The sequence below is a fragment of the Pteronotus mesoamericanus genome, unplaced genomic scaffold (assembly GCF_021234165.1).
Source record: "Pteronotus mesoamericanus isolate MK-2021 breed Mesoamerican mustached bat unplaced genomic scaffold, CSHL_Meso_final scaffold_85, whole genome shotgun sequence".
Classification (NCBI taxonomy): Eukaryota; Metazoa; Chordata; class Mammalia; order Chiroptera; family Mormoopidae; genus Pteronotus; species Pteronotus mesoamericanus.
In genome coordinates, this window is record NW_026555329.1 from 55,017,106 (window position 1) to 55,040,002 (window position 22,897).

At 33.3% G+C, this 22,897-nt stretch overlaps 1 protein-coding gene across 2 annotated transcripts in view; it reads right to left on the reverse strand.

Moving 5' to 3' along the window:
- Window positions 1-4,084: 4,084 nt before the first annotated feature.
- The window catches only part of ASZ1 (ankyrin repeat, SAM and basic leucine zipper domain containing 1), a 77,046-nt gene continuing 58,233 nt past the window's right edge, over window positions 4,085-22,897 (reverse strand). Inside the window, exons 9-13 of one of the 2 annotated variants that reach the window (XM_054564599.1) lie at window positions 22,790-22,846; window positions 21,698-21,807; window positions 10,994-11,099; window positions 7,423-7,536; window positions 4,085-4,237 (exon numbers count right to left, since the gene is read on the reverse strand). In XM_054564599.1, the coding sequence (XP_054420574.1) occupies window positions 4,085-4,237; window positions 7,423-7,536; window positions 10,994-11,099; window positions 21,698-21,807; window positions 22,790-22,846 (540 nt within the window). Of the gene's footprint in view, window positions 4,238-7,422; window positions 7,537-10,980; window positions 11,100-21,697; window positions 21,808-22,789; window positions 22,847-22,897 lie in introns of both variants that reach the window. The other variant, XM_054564600.1, reaches the window with a different exon arrangement.

Consider the following 22,897-nt stretch of genomic DNA (forward strand, 5'->3'; position numbering starts at 1 on the left):
ATAACAGCACGAAGGAGGTGGGTGGGAGTAGAGTTGTTGTAGAGTATGGACATAACCCCAGGTGGTAATTTGAACCCACAGGAACAAATGAAGAGAATTAGAAATGGTAAGTAAGAATGTAAATATAACACTCTCTAAGTATAAACCTGTTTGTTTTTTGTTTTTTTAATAGACATAACCTCATCTAAATTAAAAATTATAACACTGTATTGTTTGATTTGTAACATAATGTGCATATCACTATGCAAAATATGTAATTTGCATAACAACAGTGCAGAAAGATAGAAGACAGAATAGAGCTATATAGGAGTAAAGTTTCTATATCTCACTGGAATTAAGTTAATATAAATCTAAATTAGATTCTTGTAAGTTGAGATGTATATGCTAAGCCCTAACACAACCACTAAGAAAATAACTCAAAAATTATGAGGAAGAAAATTAAGAGATTTTTCTATACAAGCCTATAGAAAATAGAAGTAAAACGACAGTTATTTCTGTCTAATATACCAATCATAACAATGAATGTGAGTGGATTAAACAATTCCATCAAAAGGCAGAGTCTGTCAAACAGGATAAAAATTAAAAAATAATTCATTTTTAACTTTGTGACATTAGATTAGGTGCTGACTCTGGACAACTACTCTTTTATAAATAAACTTTATTGTACCACAGCTACATCTATTAATTTGTGTATTGTCTATAGGTGCTTTTGTACAACAATGACAGTGTTGGAAGTTGCAACACAGACTATATGCCCTACAAAGCCTACAATATTTACTATCCAGCCCTTCACACACACATAACTTTGCTGACTTAACTGAAACAATCCCACTGTGGACGTTCTTCAAAGGATTCTGTTTCCCAGGGCAATAAAAGGTAAAGTCATCATTTAAGAGTGAGATGAGGAGAAGGTCTTAGAAGTTTGAGGACAAAGAAGCATACATAGTCATCCACTGAAAAGGTTAGTGAATGTGCCAGGGAAATGTAACAGATGCCAGAGAGCACTAAACATACCACTTAAGAATAGTGGCAAGCAGATCTGGATTGCTTTTGACATGCAAATATATTAAGAACTCTTGAGAAAGTGAAGAGAAACCCAGCCACTGTAAAAGACTGTAAGATTTGCCCCTTTCAGTTGTCCCCTTATGGTCAGTAGCATTTAAATACCTGCTATCCTACAATTTCTAGAATTTCCATACATGGTTGGTTCTTGCCAAAACAGCAATTAGAAAGCCCCTCATGTGAGAACCTATCAAAGTCTGATGCTTCTCTCTCTTACTTCACAGTGGCTGTAAGAATTTTTCTCCAGTTCTCTCTTCATTGGGTGTTCATAAATTCAGTCTACTCTCCTGGCCATACCTCATAACTACTACTTTGGGTTGTCTATTAGCCTTATAAATATAATTCCTATTAGCAATTATTCTCTTGACTAAACTCAGAAATTCTCCTGGTGTCTCCTCCTAATGAGAGTACTGTCAAGTCATAAAAAAATTCTTGCAACATTTTCTATAAAAAACAAAATAAAACAGTAGTGGTAAGTGAGCAGGCTTCTCTTTCAAAGATACTTGCATCCCAACAGGTTCTTTTCATGGATTTGAGTTCCCAAGTTGGTTCCAAAGCTCTAAGAACATTTCTGATACCAACCAATTAAAAATTAAATACCAATTAATAAAAATTTTTTTACTACTTTCAAGTGCATAAAATTGGAACATAGTTTACAGTATTTCTTTCTGTGGTTTTAGGGAGGTTTCTTGTGGAACTTGTTTTGAGAAAAGAAGGAAAATATTTTGCCCTGAGCAATCTTGTAAAAGAATGACTGTTCTAGGAGTGATACCCTCCTCATAGTAAACTTCTGTAATCAAGTCAAATAATCAGAGTGGAAAGAGACTTACATGCTAGATGAAATAACCAATATCAAACCATTTGGATAATCTTATTTACTCTATTGGTACTTTACCGATGAAGAAAAAATTTAATCACAATAAATGTTGCCCTACTTATTTTCAATCTGTAACCTGACAAGTATACTGTCTGAAGGGAATAAAAATATACTCAAAATATGCAGATGCAATGGACTTTACAGTATTTCTTTCCCCTAAGTAGCTAATTATATTGGAAGTACGTTAGGGCAGGTCACTTTTTAAGGAATTCTGTGATAAATCCTTTCAGAAAGCAAATACCTTGTTAATTTTCTTTTTAACAGTTTACCCTAGTATTTGAGAGATGCATAGTTTGGTTTGATTAGAGGAAAAAAATAGTGACCCATCCAGCCAATAGAAGAAATATGATCATCCTTAAGATGAACTGAAGTGAAAGACTATTATAACTAGACAATCAGGTAGCATGTCTGTCATTTACCTATAGTTTTTTTTAAAATAAGATTTTATTTATTTATTTTTAGAGAGAGGGGAGGGGAGGGAGAAAGAGAGGGAAAGAAATATCGATGTGAGAGAAACACTGACTGGTTACCTCTCTCATGCCCCCAAATGGGGACCAGGCCTGCAACCTAGGCATGTGCCCTGACTGGGCATCAAACTGGCAACCTTTTGGTTCGTAAGCCGGCATTCAATCCACTGAGTCACACTAGCCAGGGCTTCCTACAGCCTTTTTAAGGAAACTAAAATCAACATTTATTTTTTAAAATTAATTAATTTTTCCAAATACATTTGTCTCTGCCTTCCTCCCACCACTTTCCCCTGCTCCCTCCCCCGCTCCCTCCCTCAATCCTTCCCCACTTTGGTTTTGTCCATGAGTCCTTGCCATATGTTCCTTGACTTGCCCCTTCCCTTCATTTTCCCCTGCCCACCCCTCCCTCCTACCTAAGTACTATGCTAGCAGTGAAATGCGTGTTAAAAGAAGTAACTATTCTATTCATATTCCAGTTTAGTATTAACTCTTGAACCCATTTAAATGAGGGATGTCAGAAAAAGTATGTCTTGCTATGGCACTTAGGTTAAAATGTCAAATACCAATTCTTTACAATGATATATGATTGAGTATATTCTCAGAAACAGAATGATGATTCAAGTCTTGCTGCTTTGTTATAACCAAGAGCAGAAATGGTTACTAATTGTAGTTCCTCATACTGTTTGCTTTTCTTTTCCACAATTTTTTCCCTTTGCTTGATGTTTACCTGTGATTGTAGATCAATTGCATCTTTTCTAAGTATGATATTAAGTCAAACAAGATTTAACTATTATAGCCCCTGCTAAATTGGTCCTGTCCTTTGATTAACATCACTATTAATATCTGAATATTTTGATTTTGAGAAAAAAAGTTGTTTATTACTTAGATTGATATGAGAAATTATATGCCAAATGCCATTCATTTTCATAACATCCTCAAGAATGTCACACACAGCACATGTCATATGTTCCCGTTAAGTACATTACATAAATTTTCTTTTTTTTTACTTTACATTTAAAATGCTTTCTCTATATTTTTAATCTATGATTAAAAAATTTCACATTTTATCTTTATCCTTTAAATTCTATGGAATAGTTTCAAAGTTAGTAATTTCTTAATAATGTTATGCAACTATAAAACTAAGGAAGAAATTCCTTGTTACATAATAATGAGAGGGAAAAATAAGGACTAAAAGAAAGCTATTGATTAATGAACACTACAGGTTTTGAAACATCCACTGTGACAAATGAACACATTTTTCTAAATGTCAAAGAATATCAGATAAAACTTTTATTTTGAATATGATTTAGAGTTATGGAATCAAACTTAAGAATCACTTATAACTTACTGCTTGATCAAAATTAACATAAAATAACACAAAGTATCACAATATAGATCATGTATCATAGAAATGCATGCCTGGAACCTATGACCCTGTGAACCAATGTCACCCCTATAAATTTAATTAAAAATTAACATAAAATATAACAAATTAACATTTTAACTCAAATTGACAAACCAGTTTCTAAAGAAAAACTTCCTACTCTATGCTATCATAACTTTTCCTGTGGAGTATTGGCAAAGCATGTAGTTATACTGGGCCACAAATGGTTAAAAGTAACATTTTTAAGGTAATCTGAATAAAATACACATACATTTCTTAAAACAAATATTAGGATTATTTTCTCTGGAAAGTTAGCTTGCAAATGAAAAGAAGAAATCCAAATCCACACACTGTAATAGCGGTCCTCTTCAAAATTCTACTATTCCATGTAGATACTTCTTCTATTAATGGCATATGAGTTGGATCATTTCCTCTTTCATTTTGCAACTAATATTTTATATGAGAAAAAAAGTTAATGTACAGTGCTCTAAAATAGAAATATATTTGATTAAAAAATAAATATCACAATATATCTATGTTAATGCATGATTTAGACACAGCCAATGCAAGATTCTTATGGAAGATTAAAAGTGACCACATGTGTCTTTAAATAGTCTTTCTTTCACCAGGATCCCATTATAATAAATCATTAGTTTCACATTAAAAATAATTGCTCTAAAGTTACTATATTTTAATATCATATTTTTATATCATGAAATAATGTTAAAGTTTCTATTACTACCTAAGAAATGACAATTGTAATTTTTTCCTTCTGTATTAAGTATCAATTGATTTTTTACAAAAATGTTAACCATTCTAATACCTACAACATGTAAAATTTAACAAAATTTGTAAGGTTTGATGCTAACACTAGAAATTTAATCCTTTATTTAAACATAATTGCAGGAACAAACATCAATAAAAGCCTAAGTGGTTCTTCTAGTACTTTTCTGCAATAAAAGTACATGGCCCAGTCAGTTTCTCAACTTCTAGACACCGACATTTCTTGCTAAAGAAGGTCCCCCAACTCTTGTGTGTGCGTGCCTGTGAGACAGTGTGAAAGAGAAGGGCAGGGGAGGGGGGAGAGAGACAGAGACAGGAGGCAGTTGTTGAGCAAGGGTAAAAGAGGGAGAATGAACAGAAACCAAAAGATCCTTGAAAGATAAAAACAATCAGGCACATTTATAGAGTGATATTTACTAGAAGCATCCTGTGCTGGAGTGGTGACAAATACTTTCATCATTAGCAAGAACAACTACTTCTAAAATCTACAGTGTAAATATTTAATTTAAAAAGCCTGCAAAATTAATTTTAAATTTATAGTAGAAATGGACTTCAGTGCCAATCTCATTAATACTGTATTCTTGGTCTAACTTCCAAATGGCTTCATTCAGCAACAGATTCCTTTTTGACACTGATGCTCCATTTACTGAATCCCGAAACAGTCATTCCTTTTATTAACCAATTACTTAGAATGACCCTTTCTGACAGGAGCCTGTCAGTGTGTTGGTTTGAAAGAGAGTGATGTGGTGCTAAAGTCCAGCCTTGACCTCTCCCACCCTCTCTCTCTGTTACCTCCTTCATATACTTATGACAACTCATATGGTTCTTTTTAAAAATTCCCTTGTTATTATTGGTAAACTTGGAAATATCATAAACAGGCATGATAGCATATTTCCAAATTTGGAAGCCTTCATAGCTTTTAAAATCAAATCTCACTATGGTGATTACTACTTGTGTAAGATTAATCCAGAAAAACCAATGCTCTAGTTTGCTCCAAAATTAATACTTTCCTGCCGAAAGAACTGTATTTGCTATTATTATAAACCAATAAATGTGTTTTCAAGGCTAGTCCTCACATAGAAATGTACAGATTTCAGGTAAAGAAGGTCACAGAAAAATGACTTCCATTTAGCTAAAGAAAGCTAAAATTTCTGTTTATAATACACATTATTAAAATAAATATGGTGCCTGATTTATTTATGTTTGATAGTCAAAATCACCTGTTAAAGCAGTGTTTCTTAAATTCATTCCTTTAAGAAAAATCTGGTCTCATTTCATTTCAATCCTCCAGTACCAGCCCCAACATGTTTTTAGTTCATCTTGAAGGAACCAAATAATTATTAATCTGAGGCAAAGATGTTGGGGAATTCCCCACACTAAACATTAAAGGTTGATGCTTTGCAGGAAGTATTTTTTATAAAAATCTTTCCCAATTTCTCTTGGATTCCCATAAAAATACTACAGTAAGTAAAAACCAATACCATTTTCCTTAAATCCTTCTATGTGATGCAGGGAGTGAAGATGAAGAGTACTCTAATTTTCATGTTTTCAGCAAGTCAGGCTCTCCCTAGCTTGTGTAGCACAATTTGCCTGACATAGAGAAAGCATTCTTACATTTGTCGAAAGGACAAATGTGAGAGATAATACACTTTCTAAGATGCCTCTTTCTCTGGAATGGGGCTATCATCTACAATAATTTTGAATTATATTGCTCATTTGCTCCATTCGAAATAACTTTCTCTATTTTTTTGGGTAAAATTTGCTCCATAATTTTCTACTCACTTTTTAAAAAGACTCCTTTTGATGAGAACATCTGTTAATAGCTAGAATGACAAATTACCTGGAACATGTATAAAATTTATTTTGAGGAAAATTTTTGATGAAAATAATGAAATATTAAATAATTTATGGGTTGATGCTATAAAAATTTAATGCATAATCTAATGTTCACATCACATATTTTAAAAACTACGTATATTAAACTTATTTATAAACAGACTTGGAGGACTCAGAAGTGAGTTCTTTAGTCAGGTGAAAGTGTTCTTGTTTCTTATCTATCTTCAAAAGAGTACCCTATTTCAGGAGCTTAGATTTTGTTAGAGCCTATTTTCTTAAAGAGGGAAAAACCACCTGTCTTTGAAGCCAGATATATACTTGTATGTGCATATGGAAACAAGAATTAAAAAAACCCATACTTTTTTAAAAAAGGTGTATTACAAAAGATATAGAAATTCTAAAAAACAGAATATTTTATCCACAATCCTACCTCATTAACTCAGCTAATAAACTCTAATTTTGGTAATATTTTTATCTGCATATTTACATATAAGTAAAACCTATGAATATAACTGTATCTTTAACAAGCTGATACTTGATTTTCATTATTTTCTCAACTGGCTGCATATCATTATGGCAAAAAAGTGTGCCTAATTTATTTAGTCATTCTGCTAGTATAGCATACTTATGGTACATACACTTTTGAAATCATTTAGCTACTATTGAAAGATACAAATATTTTTATGGTTCTTGGCACATCTTGTCAAATTGTTTCTGAAAGGGGTTGTGACATCTGTCTCAAATGAGAATATCAGTTTGTTAAACTCTAATCAGAAATGGGTAGAGATACATTTATCCCTGCTAATTTAAAATATAAAAGTGATATATCGTTCTTTTTACATGCATTTCTTCAATGACTGACAAAGTTTGTTTCCCATGTATATTTCTTCCATGGGAAACCGTACTCTTTCCAATAGTTTAGTGGGAGCTTAAGCTGCTCTTTTCAGAGTTACCTCACTGTCTAACATACTATGCTGCAAATCATTTCCCCCCTTTTTATGTTAAATACGTACCTTCTGAATTAAGTCTTTTAGCTTGCAGACCTCTTCACTCAAATCTTCAACATTACTAACCAGTTCCTCACAAACTGAAGCAAAATTCCGAGGAGAAGCCCATTCAAGTACGATCTGTTAACATTTTCAAAAGTTGCAACTTAGAGAATGGGAAACAACTTTCAAACTTTAAGTCCACAAAAATTATACATAAATTTAACTCAAAAGCATTTTTTGTTCAGGATAAATCCTGCCACCAAAAAGAAGTCAGTATATTTATATAAATAGTCAAAAGTTTCCTGAATGCACTTAGTAAATATACATAGTATATATAACTTTATGAAGATTGATATTAGTAATAATATTTATAGTGAAAATAAATTCATGAAAGTTTAAGAATGACATGATCCGCATGTCAGTGTTAAATAAAAATCACAGGAAAACAAGTACATTAACATTTTTTTCACTAGAAACACATAACTAAAGCCAAATCACACGAAAAACTCTCCAAAATAAGACTGCATTTATGAGTTACTTATATTTTCTCTATTTAAAATTTCTGGCCTCCTCCCACAACCACATCAAAATTACAACTAACCTACAGAATAACCATCTTTCAGAGCAACCTGAAATCTGGCAGAATGGAAGTCCTACAACTAGGGAATTAAAGAAGCCACATCCAAACTGGCAGGAGAGGTGGAGATGCAGAATGAACTGGTCCCTCAGCTGCAGAGGTCCCTCCTGAGGAGCAAGGCATCCTAGCCCACCAGGCCCCCTACCCAGGGTCTAATGCCAGAAAGAGAAGTAAGTCCCCATAACTTCTGGCTGTAAAAACCGGTAGAGATCGAGGCTTACAGAGATGGGGGGCTTCTGGAGCCCCAGGCAGTTCCTCTTAAAGGGCCTGTTTACAGACTTACTCAGACTCATGTCGTTTGAGCTCCAGTGCAGGGGTACTAGCTTGAAAAGCACCAGAGCTATGTGAGGAGGAAGTGAATTGTCTGGCATAAGGATGAAAACTGTAGGGGCAGCTTTCTCCCAGGCAGAAGTGCTGGTAGATGCCATTGTTCCTTTAATAAGCCTTCCCCCACATGGAGACAAGTAGGTGCCATATCTGAGACTCCATCAACCTGGGTAACACTGTTTGCTCTGCCCTGGTGATTCCCTGAGGCCCTGCCCCACCTAAATTTGGGGCCCACCCAAGCTGTATCCAGGGCTTTTCCACATGAATGGCCTGTCTTGGCTTATGCTTCAGACTTTCCTAAAACCTGTCAAATAACCAGCTTCTGGCCTCAGCATGCCCTGTACCTCTCCCTAAGTGGTCCCAGGCCTAGGAATAGCATTAGCTGGTCTGGTTGACTACCTGGCCTCACCTTGGCACCTCTTAAGTCCTGCACAAGTAGCAGCCATCTGCAGATTGCTTTGTAGCTCATGCCAGGTGGCCTAGACCAGACACAGGCAGAGGCTGACCTTGGCCTGCACCTCCTAGGAGTCCTCAGAGCCAGCTCACTTGGTGGACAGCTTTGGACCACATCAAAGCACTACCACCCTGACACCTCCACAAGCAATACACTCAAGGGGTGTACTCAGTAGGCACCAGAGCCTTGCTGAAGTAAGTCCTGCTCTGTGGGGTGGGCCTCTGTACAGCTGATTCTCCATGGCAGTTGGAGGTTGGTGGTTGCAGCTTGTCCCTGCAGATGATTGGCCTGGGGGTAAATCTCTCCCATTGATGTGCAAACAGCAATCAAGGCTCAGCTAACAAGAGGAAGGTGTACACAGCCCACACAGAGGGTGCAACTTGAGTAACCAGATTGGGTGATGGGGAAGGCTATGCCACCGGCCCCTATAGAACACCTACTACATTGAGCCATGCTACCAAGCCTTGGAGATAGAGCAGCTCTACCTAAGAAACAAACACAGGGAGGCTACAAAATCAAGGAGACAAAGAACCATGTCCCAAATGAAAGAACAGAACAAAACTCCAGAGAAAGAACTAAACAAAATGGAGACAAGCAATCTAATAGATGCAGAGATCAAAACACTGGTTATAAGGGTGTTCAATGAACTTAGCGAAAGCTTCAACAGCATAAAAAAAGGCCAATCAGATACCAAGGATATACTAACTGAAATGAAGAATAATTTACAGGGAGTCAACAGTAGAGTAGTAGATGAAGTTGAGAATCAAATCCGCAATTTGTAATATAAGGAAGCAAGGAACACTCAATCAGAACAGCAAAAGAAAAAGCAATCCAAAAAATGTGGGCTAGTGTAAGGGGCCTTTGGGACAACTGTAAGCACACTAACATTCACATCATGGGGGTGCCAGAACGAGAAGAAAGAGAGGAAGACATTGAAAATCTATTTGAAAAAATAATGACAGAAAACTCTCCTAACTTGGTGAAGAAAATAGGCATTCAAGTCCAGGAATTGCAGACAGTTACAAACAAGATGAACTCAAAGAGGCCCACATCAAGACACACCATAATTAAATTCCAAAAGTTAAAGATAAAGATAGAAGCTGAAAACCAGCAAGACAAAAGCAGCTAGTTACCTACAAGGGAGATCCCATAAGACTTCAGCTGATTTATCAACAGAAACTTTGCAGGCCAGAAGGGACTGGCAAAAAATATTCAAAGTGATAAAAAGCAAAGACCTACAGCCAAGATTAGAGAAACCCAGCAAAGCTACTGTTTAGAACTAAAGGACATATAAAGATCTTCCCAGATAAGAAAGAGCTAAAGGACTTCATCACCACCAAACCATCATTAATGAAATGTTAAAGGGTTTTCTTTAAGAAGAAAGATAAAAAATATGAACAATAAAATGGCAATAAATATATACCTATCAACAACTGAATCTAAAAAAAAAAATGAACATGCAGAACAGAAACAGACTCATAGATAAAGAGAACATTTTGACAATTACCAGATGGAATGGGTGTTGTGGCGATGGTTATATGGTGAAGGGATTAAGACGTACAAATTTGTTGTTACAAACAGTCATGGGGATGTAAAGTGCAGCATAGGGATAATAGTCAACAATATTCTAATAACTATGTATGAAGTCAGGTGGGTGTGAGATTTATATAGGTGATCACTTAGTAAGTTATGCAATGTCTGATCACTGGGGTGTACACCTGCAACTAATAAAATAATGTATGTCAAATGTAATTGAAAAATAAAAAATGATTTGAAAACTAAAATAAAATTTTCTTCATTAAAAAACCTTATATTGATAGGGTTTTTAATAACATACAACCCTCTGGTTTGTTTCAACTTTCACTTGGGTTTCCTGTCACTTTTTATTCTAAACAATTAATTTCCCTTAAGAACAAATGGTAAGTTCAATACATTGATCAATTTAATTTTTCATCTGACTCATTTTCCTCTTCTTGAGGGCTAGAAGACAATTGTTTTCAATTAATTAGTATGTAAAGGAGTAATATTAAATATATTTAGCTATTTAGAGTTTATATGATTTTGTAAAGAAAAATACAATTTTACCAGAACATTACTGTTTACTGAATTATCACTGACTTATCTGGAATGTTCTGCAGGATACATACTTTTCTTCACTTAGAACTTTTGTAGAATACCTTGTGAGAATTTACAGGCAGCTCAGTAATGATATTCTGTACCGCTGTTATTAAATGGCCACATTGTTTGTTCAATTTCAGAAGAAAGTTGAGGAATTCATCACCACTAAATAGAGGAAACAAACAGGAATCACTCATAGGAGCCATTGACTTCATTCTACTTGGCTACTCAATGCCTAGTCATAACATTTATTAGAGTCTCTAAAATGTATTCATAGGATAGCTAATATGTATCAGCAAGTATACAAAGTAAACAAAATCTCTCATCTGAGGATCTCCAAGTTCATAATGTGGGGCAAATACACAACTGTATTGTAACATCATTATTCACAGAGTCATTTGAGGAAGAAATATAAAACTACTGATTCTGAGTATTTTCTTAATTAATTTTTTCCATCACTATTTATGCCCCCAAACCCTCTTCCACCTCCACCCGTCTTCTGGCCCCCCTGCAATGACCACCCTGCCGTCTGTGTTCATGAGTTCTTTCTTTTTCCTTTTTTGCTCAATCCCTGTAAAGGCACAGCACTAGTTATTTTGAATTTATTATTCTTTTAATTACTCCTAACAACTCCTTTAAGATAGATGCTGATAACCTAACTTTACAGTTGAGGCATCAAAAACTCAGAAATAATGGGCTTATTTAGTATAATGGGACTAGGACTTCATAGTGCTTCATAGAGGTAATAACTTAGGAACCGAGTCTGGAGCTTTAGTAAGTTTGCAAGATAGCTAAGGAAAAGGAGGAATTCTGAATGGAAAGAATAACAGGTACAAAAGTATGGAACTAGGAGGTCACTAAGATATAACTGAAGCAAAATTATGGGGAAGTAGTAAGAAAGGATGATTGATATTACCATTAATTTAAGGAACTTTTGTGACATAATATGGAACTGAATTTTATCTTTTTGATAATGTAACATTATTCAAGGAATTTAAACAGAAAGTTGAATATCAGATTTTTTTTTTGTATAAGAAAGCTTGTTTGAGGAGTAGCATGGATTAAAGGAACACAAAAACGAAAGCAGAGAGAATAATTAGGAGACCAATGGAAACATCCATCTAAGACAGTGATCAGCAGTTTTCAATCGGTGTGCTGCAAAAACGTTTAAAACATGTAATACCTGACTATTTAGTCAGGGACTCACCTCTTTTCTCTTAGATTGTCAAATACAAAAATGAGATCAACACAATAATAGCCATCCAGTGCAAATAAATCAAAATTATATTTTTTGTGAGATTGGCAAAACATATATTTTTTGATACGCTGCAGAATTTTAGTAATTAGTTTATGTATGCCATGAGATGAAAATGGTTGAAAATTGCTCATCTAAGATATGATGAAGAAAAACTTAAACTAAGTATATGGTAGTGGTAGTTTGATTAGGGGAAGGTGTAGAATGTTGGTTTAAGAAACATTCTGAAAATAAGCTGAAAAACTTGGTGATGGGTTGCATGTAATGGAAGAGAAAGAGTCTAGGATGATCCTATTGTTTGGTTTCAATGGAAGATGGTACACCAGCAGAGAACAAAAACTTGGTGTGGGTGGCAGGGGAAAAAGTAGGGTAAAGATAAAACATAATGACATAATAATTAAGAACAAAGACTCTAGAGTCAAGAAGACCTAATCTGAATTCAGCTTCCACATTCATGATCTTGGGCAAGCCTAATCTTTAGCCAAATGTTTCCATATCTCTAAAATTGAGATATTAGGGCAGTAAGGAAGACTGAAGGAGATATATATAATGCATGAAAAGCAGCTAGCATTTTGTCTAGTATATAGGTAGCATTCAAATAAACTTAATTACGATGATAATGTCAATGATATGATATATGCAGGTGGAAACAACCAGTAAGCAATAGAAAATGTCAGTCTTGTAGCAGTAATTCCCCTAAAATCCACAAATTCATAAGGCTAGATAGAACTCAGGGAGCTGGTAAACTTAGATGGGAAAAATTACATCTTTATTTTCATTCGTCTCCAATAGAAATTCAGTCTTTCCTTCAATTGTGAACAGAGGCACAAACTGCAGTAGTATAGGAGGCACCTGTAATTTGGTCACCAATAGGAATCAAAACTATGATCATGGGGAGGATATAAAAAAAAAAATACATATTGTGAAGAGGGGTTCACTGACAAGAGTAGAAGAAAAAACTATCAAAAGAGAAGTAGCCCAAGAAGAAGAAAATCAGGAATTAAGGTCTATTATGAATATGAATTTAAGAATGAGGAAAAGGTCAAGCATGTTAAATAATTAAGATAAATCCACTGATTCGGGCAATGAAGAGATAGTGTGACTAGATTTGTTTCAGTGACAGAATCCAATTTACAGTAAAAACTACACAAAAACTTACGCAACCGAATACCAAAGTGTACCATGGGTATGAATAGGTAGTTCAAAGGAAAAGAAAAAGTAAAATTTAAATGTATAATAAATAAGGGATTACAACAAAGTAAGATGTTACCTTCTAGTGGACTGACAAAAATTAAGATTATTAATATCAAGAGTTGACAACTACCTTCCTGCAGAGTCATTTAGCAGTATCTACTACAATAAAAATGCACACAAAAACTATTACTATGGGACCAAAAGGTATTTTTGAGTCCAAACAAAATTCTTATAAAGTAGAAGTTTTAACTAAACACTATACAAAGTTTCATTAATGCTGTTTCAAGGAAAAAAGGTTATAAAAAGCAAGCAAGGTCTGCCTCCAATGAAACTTAACAAACTCTTCTCTAAGACACATTGCTAAAATTTACATAGTATTTTAATTTACAACAAGTCTTTTCTTCTTAACTATTAGATTGAAAAATAGTTTATATAAAGTACTTTAAACTCTATGAGCAAAATAACACACTCAATCAGATGGATTTAATTGATATGTTCAGAGCATTCCATCCGAAACCAGCAGAATATACACTGTTTTCGAGGGCATATGGAAAAATATTTTCTACGACAAGACCACATGTTAGGACACAAAATTAGTCTCAATAAATTTATGAAGACTGATATCATATCAAGCATCATCTCTGACTACAACGGTATGAAACTAGGAATCAATGAGAAGAAAAAAACTGAGTAACACACAAAAACATGGAAGCTAAATAACATGTTACTAAACAATGAATGGGTTAACAATAAGATCAAGGAAGAAATCAGAAGTTACCTTGACACAAACTGAGTCTGATAATGAAAACAACACAACCCCAAATTTATGGGACACAGCAGGAGCATTCCCAAGAAAGAAATTCATATCATTACATCTCAAGAAGAAAGAAAACTCTCAAATAACCAATCTAATCTGACACTCAAAGGAACCAGGAAAAAAACAACAAACAAAGCTCAAAGTGAGAAAAAAAAGGAAATAATAACAATTAGAGCAGACACATACAAAATAGTTAAAAAAATACAGAAGATCAATGAAACCAAGAGCTGTAATTTTTTTGAAAAGATAAACAAGACAGGTAAATCTTCGGACTCATCAAGGAAAAAAGAGAGGGCCAAAATCAATAAAATAAGAAATGAGAGAGAAGTAACAACTGACATCTCAGAAATACAAAGGATTATAAGAAAATGTTACAAACAACTGTAAGCTAACAAATCGGACAGTTTCAAAGAAATAAATAAACTTCCAGTAATATACAGTCTCCCCAAACTGAAAAAAAAGAAACAGAAAATCTGAATAGACTGATTTCAAGAAATTGAAGCAGTAATCTAAAACTTCCAAAAAAACAAAAGCCCTGGGCCCAGATGGCTTCACAGGTAAATTTTACCAAACCTTCAAAGAACAGCTAACACCTATCCCTCTCAAACTATTCCAAAAAATTCAAGAAGAGCTGATTCCCCAACTCATTTTACAAGGTCAGTATTATATTAATTCCAAAACCAGTAAATACTACAACAGAAAAAATTATAGACCAATATCTCTGCTGAACAAAGATACAAAGTTGCAAAAATCCTCACCAAAATATTAGCAAACTGGATCCAGCAATACATTAAAAAGATCACAGGCCATGACTGAGTGGGATTTAGGCTGGTACACATTATCGAAATCAATTTTCGTGATGCACCACATAAACAAAATGAAGAGTAAAAATCATGATCATATCAATAGATACGGAAAAACCATTTAACAAAATCTAGCACTATTCATGGTAAAAAACGTGCAGCAAGGTGGGCACAGATGGAACATACATCAAAATAATAAAGATCATATAAGACAAATCCACAGCTAACATCATATTCAATGGGGGGAAACTAAAGGCATTTCCTATAAGATCAGGAAAAAGAAAGGGATGTTGCACTTTCACTACTCTTATTCAACATAGTACTGGAAGTCGTAGACACAGCAATCAAACTAGAAAAAGAAATAAAAGGCATCCAAATTGGAAAGGAAGAGGTAAAACTGTCATTTGTAGATGACATGATACTGTATATAAAGAATCCTAAAGATTCCATCAAATAACTATACAAATAAATGACAAGTGAATTCAGTAAAGTAGCAGGATACAAAACAAATATTCAATAGTCAGTTGTATTTTTATACACTAATAATAAACTATCAGAAAGGGAAACTGAGAAAACAATCCCATTTACAACTGTATCAAAAAGTTAAATAAACTACCTAGAAGGTGAAAGACTTGTACTCTGAAAATTGTAAGACATTGAAGAAAGAAATTGAAGGAGCTCCAGATAAGTGAAAGCATATACCGTGCTTATGGACAGGAAGAATTAACATTGTTAAAATGTTCATACTACCCAAAGCAATCTATAGATTCAACACAATTCCTATCAAAATACCAATGGAATATTTCATAGAACTAGAACAAATAATCCTGAAGTTTATATGGATAGCTATAGTAAAATTGAAAAAGAAGAGTAAAGTTGCAGAAATCATACTACCTGACATCAAAGTATACTACAAGGTCATAATAATCAAACCATCATGGTACTGGCATAAAAACAGACACAGAGATCAATGGAAAAGAATACAGAGCCCATACCTATACGGTCAATTACTATTTGGCAAAAAAGGCAAGAACATACAATGGGACAAAACAGTCTATTCAATAAGTGATGTTGGAAAATTAGGTAACATGCAAAAAAAATAAAACCAGTTTGATGTAGTCCCAATTATTTATATTTTCTTTTGTTTCCCTTACCTGAAGAGATATATCAGATAAAATATTGCTGTGAGTAATGTCCTAAATTTTACTGCCTATGTTTTCTTCTAGGATTTTTATGGTTTTAGGTCTAACACATAAGTCTTTAATCCATTTCGAATTTATTTTCGTGTGTGGCATAAGAACTAATTTCATTTTTCTGCACGTATCTGTCTAATTTCCCAAACACCATTTTTTTAGCCCATTGAATGTGCTTGTTTCCTCTTCAAATATTGACTATAAAATTATGGGTTTATTTTGGGCTCTCTATTCCGTTCCATTAATTTATGTTTCTGTTTTTATGGAAGTACCATGCTGTTTTGATTACTATGGCCTTACAGTATAGTTTGGTATTAGGTAGGACGAGTCCTCCAACTTTGTTCTTTTTTTCTCAGGATCACTGTTGCCATGCAGGGCCTTTTGTGGTTCCATATAAATTTTTTAATTAGTTATGTGAAATATGTTATTGGTATCTTTATAAGAATTGTGTTGAATCTACAGAATGCTTTGGTAAAGGAAACCATCAACAAAATAAACAGACAACCCACTAAATAGGAAAATATAATGACTGATACATCTGATAAGGGGTTAATACCAAAAATATATAGAGAACTTACAAAACTATATGCCAAAAGAACAAAAAATCCAATTAAAAAATGAGCAAAGGGCCTGAATAGACACTTCTCCAAAGAGGATATGCAAATGGCCAATAGACATATGCAAAGATGCTCAATGTCACTGATCATCAGAGAAACACAAATTAAAACCACAATGAGATTTCACCTCACACCAGTCAGAATGGCTATCATCAATATACCAACAGCCAGTGCTGGTGAGGATGTGGAGAAACCCTTTTACATCACTGGTGGGAGTGCAGTTTGGTGCAGCAACTATGGAAAGCAGTATGGAGGTTCCTCAAAAAAATTAAAAATGGAACTGGTTTATGACCCAGCAATTTCACTTCTGCATGTATTAACTGAAGAAACCCAAAACACTAATTAATGTTCACTGTAGCAATATTTATAACAGCTAAATTATGGAAGCAACACTAGTGCCCATCAATGGATAAAAAAGTTGTAGTATGTATATACAATAGAATAGAATATTACTCTGCCATAAAAAGGAATGAAATCTTAACATTTTTGACAGCATGGATGGACCTAGAGGGCATCATTCTAAGTCAGTCAGAGAAAGACAAATACTACATGATTTTACTTATGTGTGAAATCTAAAGAACAATATAAATCAACAAGAGTAGAACAGAAACAGGCTCATAGGTACAGAGAACAGGTATGTTTGCCAGAGGGCAGGGAGACTGGGAAACTGAGTGAAAAGTTGAAGGGACTGAGAAGTACAGATTGGTAGTTACAAAACAGTCATGGGGACATAAAGTACAGCATAAAAAATATAGTCAATAATATTGTAATAACAATGTATACTGCCAAGTAGGTACTGGAAAAATCACAGGGAACACTTTGTAAAGTACATGACTGTCTAACCATTATGCTGTACACCTGAAACTAATATAAAATAATATTGACTATAAACTTTAATTGAAAAATATAAAAATTAATAAAATTTTTTAACGTGATGAACATACTCTATGTATTCAAGTCACCAACAATCAAAAGCGTCTGATGCCTACTTTATAAAAGCAAATTAATATAATGTAAGCCAATTAAAATTTAAAAATTTAAATAAGATATTGTTCTATTTAGCAAAAGTGGTGTTTATAAAGGCATTTTCAAAACAAATATAATTCTTCTTCATTTTCCTTCTGATCTTTACTCAAAACAGTAGTCATTACCAACTGCTTCCATGTAATGTTTACATAAGGTACACTTAGTGCTCTTTAAATACTCAAATTTTATTTATTATCAATGAAAAGAATGAGTAATTACTCAAAGATAATTCATTAATATCTTGTGTATTTTTAATTTAATGAGCTCAAGGAAATTAAGATCTGTTGAGAACTGTCATTCAAAATATCAACTGAGCCCTGGCTGGGTGGCACAAGGGGTTGGAGCATCGTCCCATACACCAAAAAGGTTGCGGGTTTGGTCCCCTGTCAAGGCACATGCCTAGGTTGGATGTTTGATCCCTGGTCAGAGTGCATACGGGGGGCAATGATCAGTGTTTCTCACATTGACGCTTCTTTCTCTCTCCCTTCCTCTCTCTCTAAAATCAATAAACATATCCTCAGGTGAAGATTTAAAAAAAATAAACTGAGAGCAGTTATATAATTCTAGATCGGCACTTTACACATATATATGGAATAGAAACTTACAAGCTCTTATTCAGAAGAAAGAATGGTAAGAACTCAGTTCAAACAAGCAAATATTATGAACAAAATTATAGTCTTAATATGTGAAAGGAAAATATATACCATTCTTATGATGCATAATGTTCAGAGCCACTGAATATGGATAATATGAATAATTAAGTTTAAAAAAACACAACTTTATAGTGATCCATCATACATTATGTAAATGACTACCCATCCCTACCCCAGAGCTGTATAGGATTCCCCCTATATACACCTATGTGGCAACAGTGGTAATTCAGTATCTATTCAAAGAATTAAAAATACGCAGATATGGCATAGGTATTGTAGACTGTATTACTTGATGAAATTATCATGCTGTTTCTACTTAGCCAAATACTGTAAGGCTTCTCTCTGCCAGAGGATTATATTTCATGCCCCAGTGACATGGCATTGACCATGTGACTTGCTTTGGCAAATAAAATATGACTGAAAGTGACAGTTTTGAACAGAAGCTTTAAGAGCAACTGACTGGTTCTGCTAGCCCTTTCCCCTTTGATACAAGAGCAGCATGTCTTGGGTGGAGCTGTTTCTCTAGCCCGTTCTCAGAATAACAAAGGGGAGGGCCACTGGCAGCTGGCACATGATATAGGTGATTAAGAAATAAAATTTGTTCTACTATTAATTTAAATTTAGGAGCTATTTGATACTGCAGCATAACAGAGTGTAAGCTGACTAAAACAACAGGCCGTATTTTAAAAACGTGAAGTCAAGTATTAGGATAAAATTTATACTTTAAATAAAGGCACTCCAAATAAATGTATTGTGTGCTCATTATAGAATATCTAAAAAAATTAAAATTACCAATACTCTTACCATCCAACCATAATGACTGATACTATATTATTTCAGAGTATTTTCTTATAGTGCACATTTTCTTCCAGTATTTTTCTTATGCATATACGCAACTGGCATTATACCTCACATTCCATTTTATATTGTGCCTTTCATACTCACTGTATTTTCCCATGACATTAAGTCTCACAATAAAATAATTATATTGATGTAATACACTTCAATAATTTCTCTAATGTTAAATATCTAGTTTCTGATTTTAGAATATTTATAAATAATAGATGTGAACAATATACATTTTCCATAAAATTTTGTATCTATACAGACTTTTGGAGGAGAGTTTCCTTAGTGGACATAACTTTGAGATGTCTTTGATACATTCAAGTAGATGTCAGGAAAAGGTCTGGGCAGAAACTGTTGAAAATGTCAAGACATGAATGAAAACAACTACTGATGTCCAAAGTATCTCAGAGTAGTAATAGAATGGTTATTAATACTTGTAAAGGGCATTCTATAAATCTATAAACATACTAAGGCTAAAAGTAGAAAAAAGTAAATGTACTGTGCATGTAGTCCTGTAGAGGAGACTATTTTAGAAAATTTAACACATAGAAGAAAAGTATCTCAAAATAAATCATTAGCTAAATTGTTAAAATCATATTACCCAAAGATTATAATCAATCAGCTCAACTTCTCTTGCTGTTAGTTTTCTTATGACTTAATGACTAATTTCTTCTTTAAAGAATGACTTTGAACAAATGGAAAGTTAAAGCCTTTTCCATAACAGCATGTAAACAAAGTCTGTGATTTAATACAAGGTCAAATTCCTGAAATATATGTCTGCCAGTTTTACTTTTTAAAAAATTTAGTAGTTTTAATAAGTGAAGGACTTCAGGATTCTGCACACTCTTTAAGTGTATTAAATCCACAAAATAAATTCATACAAGGAATTCTGTATGAATTTATACAATTAAGTTATATTAAAAGATTTAGTTTGCAAGTCAGTAAGTAAAACAATATTCCTTCACAGAAGCAATAAAGTAAACAAGAAAATGAACAAAGTAACCAAGGTTCATTGATTTTAAGTCATTGCAACAGAAATCTTCACAGTCAAATATTTAAGAGCTCTAATGTTATTTCAAAACAATTATGAGGCATTATTTTGAAAATAGATCATCTTGCTATAAGCAGATGTATTAAGAAAATGGCAAATAACTGAACTTTATAATAAAGTTTTGTAAAAAGTCTGGATCATCTAATATACTATTTTAAAATAGTGTGGAAATCTATTATTCATGTGTTTAATGTTTACCATAATCGCATCGCTAGTTTTAGGCAGGCTAACTAGTGATGGTACTGCTGCATTTGTAAGTATTACACTTTGTAGGATACAACTTGGATGAACCTCAAGGAAATCAGCCTGACTGAAAAAAGTCAATAAAAAACACATCCTGTATGATTCCATCTACAAAACATTCATAACAACATTATAAAAATGGATAACAAATTATTGGTTGCTAGCAGTTAGGGATGGGGGGCAGGAGAGATGCGGCCATAAAGAGGTAGTAAGAGGAAACATTGTGGTAATTGTGACAGTGTTTACATGAAGCTACGCAGGTAATAAAATTTCATAGAGCTATACACATACACACAAATGCGTACATGTAAAAATCATGAAATATGAATGAACTATGTGGGCTGTACCAATATCAGTTTTCTGGTTCTGATATTTTGATACTGTAATATCTTGTTAAGCAAGATAGTAACACTGGGTGAGACTGGGTGAAGGATGCATGGAACCTCCTGGTGTATCCTCCTGTAATATTTCCTATGACCCTATAATCACGTCAAATAAAACATTAAAAGTCTTTACTGCTCCATTATATATCAATAAAATCAAATATTCTTTTCAAAATAGATTTTAAATTACTATTACTAATAATCAGTACTTGACAAGTTTATAATATTGAAAATGAACTTTGTCTTTTGGTAATGTAATTTCTTACAGAATAAAGCTGAAGATAGAGCTGAGTTACATGAGAAAGACTTTCTTGTTGCCCTCAGTGAAAATATCACTTCGAATTTTCAATTTGACATTTAAAATTATTTAAAGAGAAAAAGAGTTATATTATGAAAAACATGGAATCTCTTATATAGTTAATTTAACAAAATGCAACTGAAAATAAAACATGTTTTTATGTGAGTTAACATGAAGATGCATTGTTTTGCTTCTTGGTAAAATAACTTTTTCAAATTGACTTTATAAAGTATCTCCCATTTTAGAATATGGTATTGCAAAATGAACTGTTTCCCTGGGGAAATGATGGTGTCAAGTAAAGTAACTGAGATATAATCAAAATTAAACTTAAAAAGAACAGCTGGCTTTAAACAGTATTAATGTAAACCAATACATTAATTTTACCTGATTTCCAACTTTGCCACTTCAGGTAATTCTCCAAATTTTATCTCTTCTACATCTAGTTCTTTAAGAGCAGCTAGAATTTTCTGCTGATCTCTAGTGGTAATTCCATTCTAAACAGAAATAATTTCAAGGTGCAATAATATATTCATACTTGAATAATATTCAAATCACTAAAAAAATTTTCTACTTGATTAATTCACATCTTGAAAAAAGGTAAATATTGGAAAAAAAACACTGAAAAATATATGATTTGTTTGTAACTGTGACTGAGAAGTTCACATCATTAAAATATTTAGATATGTAGTAACTTTAAGTAAATTTTTTACAATACGTAAGTCGTGATACATTATAAAAATAAATGACTAGATTATCACCTACAGACTTTCTAAAAAACCACAGTAACCAATTTTTCATTTAAAATATTATTTAAAGTACCAGTGATTAAGGGTGAACTGTCTTCTTTTTCTATGTATCCACACTTAGTATTAACTAAATTTTCTACCCAGGGTTTAGATAATTGGTATGTTTATTTTGATTTTTAGTGGTACTAAAGGTTTTAAGTTTCCAACGTGTTTATGCCAACTTGTCCCAATGTGTTTGGAAAAATCATTACTTTTTAAGTGTTCAATTTATTAAAATATGTCTCCTGTTTCCCATAGTATTTTCAAATTGTTGCTTACTAACAATAAATGATAAAATAACAGGTCTTGATCATTGTGAGAATCCAGCAAAAAGGCAGTATTTGGATGACACATGTTCATACCCACATATTTAAAAAAACCACCTCTTATTTCTAAGTAACCTGTTGTACAAATTTAATTTATATTTAGAAATGAAACATGAGTTTTAGTTGAAATGTCATGGCCAAATCTAAAGAAAAAAACAACTCTTGAGACCTTAAATGTTCCTAAAGAAACTTAACACTGTAAGAGAAGATTTCAGATATGGTTATCTATAATCATATCTAATCAAGAACCTAGCAGAAGATCACTTACAGCCTATAGCCCTAGGATTTTCAAAATAGAAAATAAAGGGCTCCGCAATTTTAAAAATATGAAAGATAATATCTGGAGTTTCTGAAATTAATACTACCTTTGCAAACTCTTCTTTTCTCATGGTCAAAAGATGTCTTAAAGTTATATCCCTTTCCTGTAGAAAAGGAAAAAAAACACCTTTCAATATAAGTAAAAGAGTAGAAGA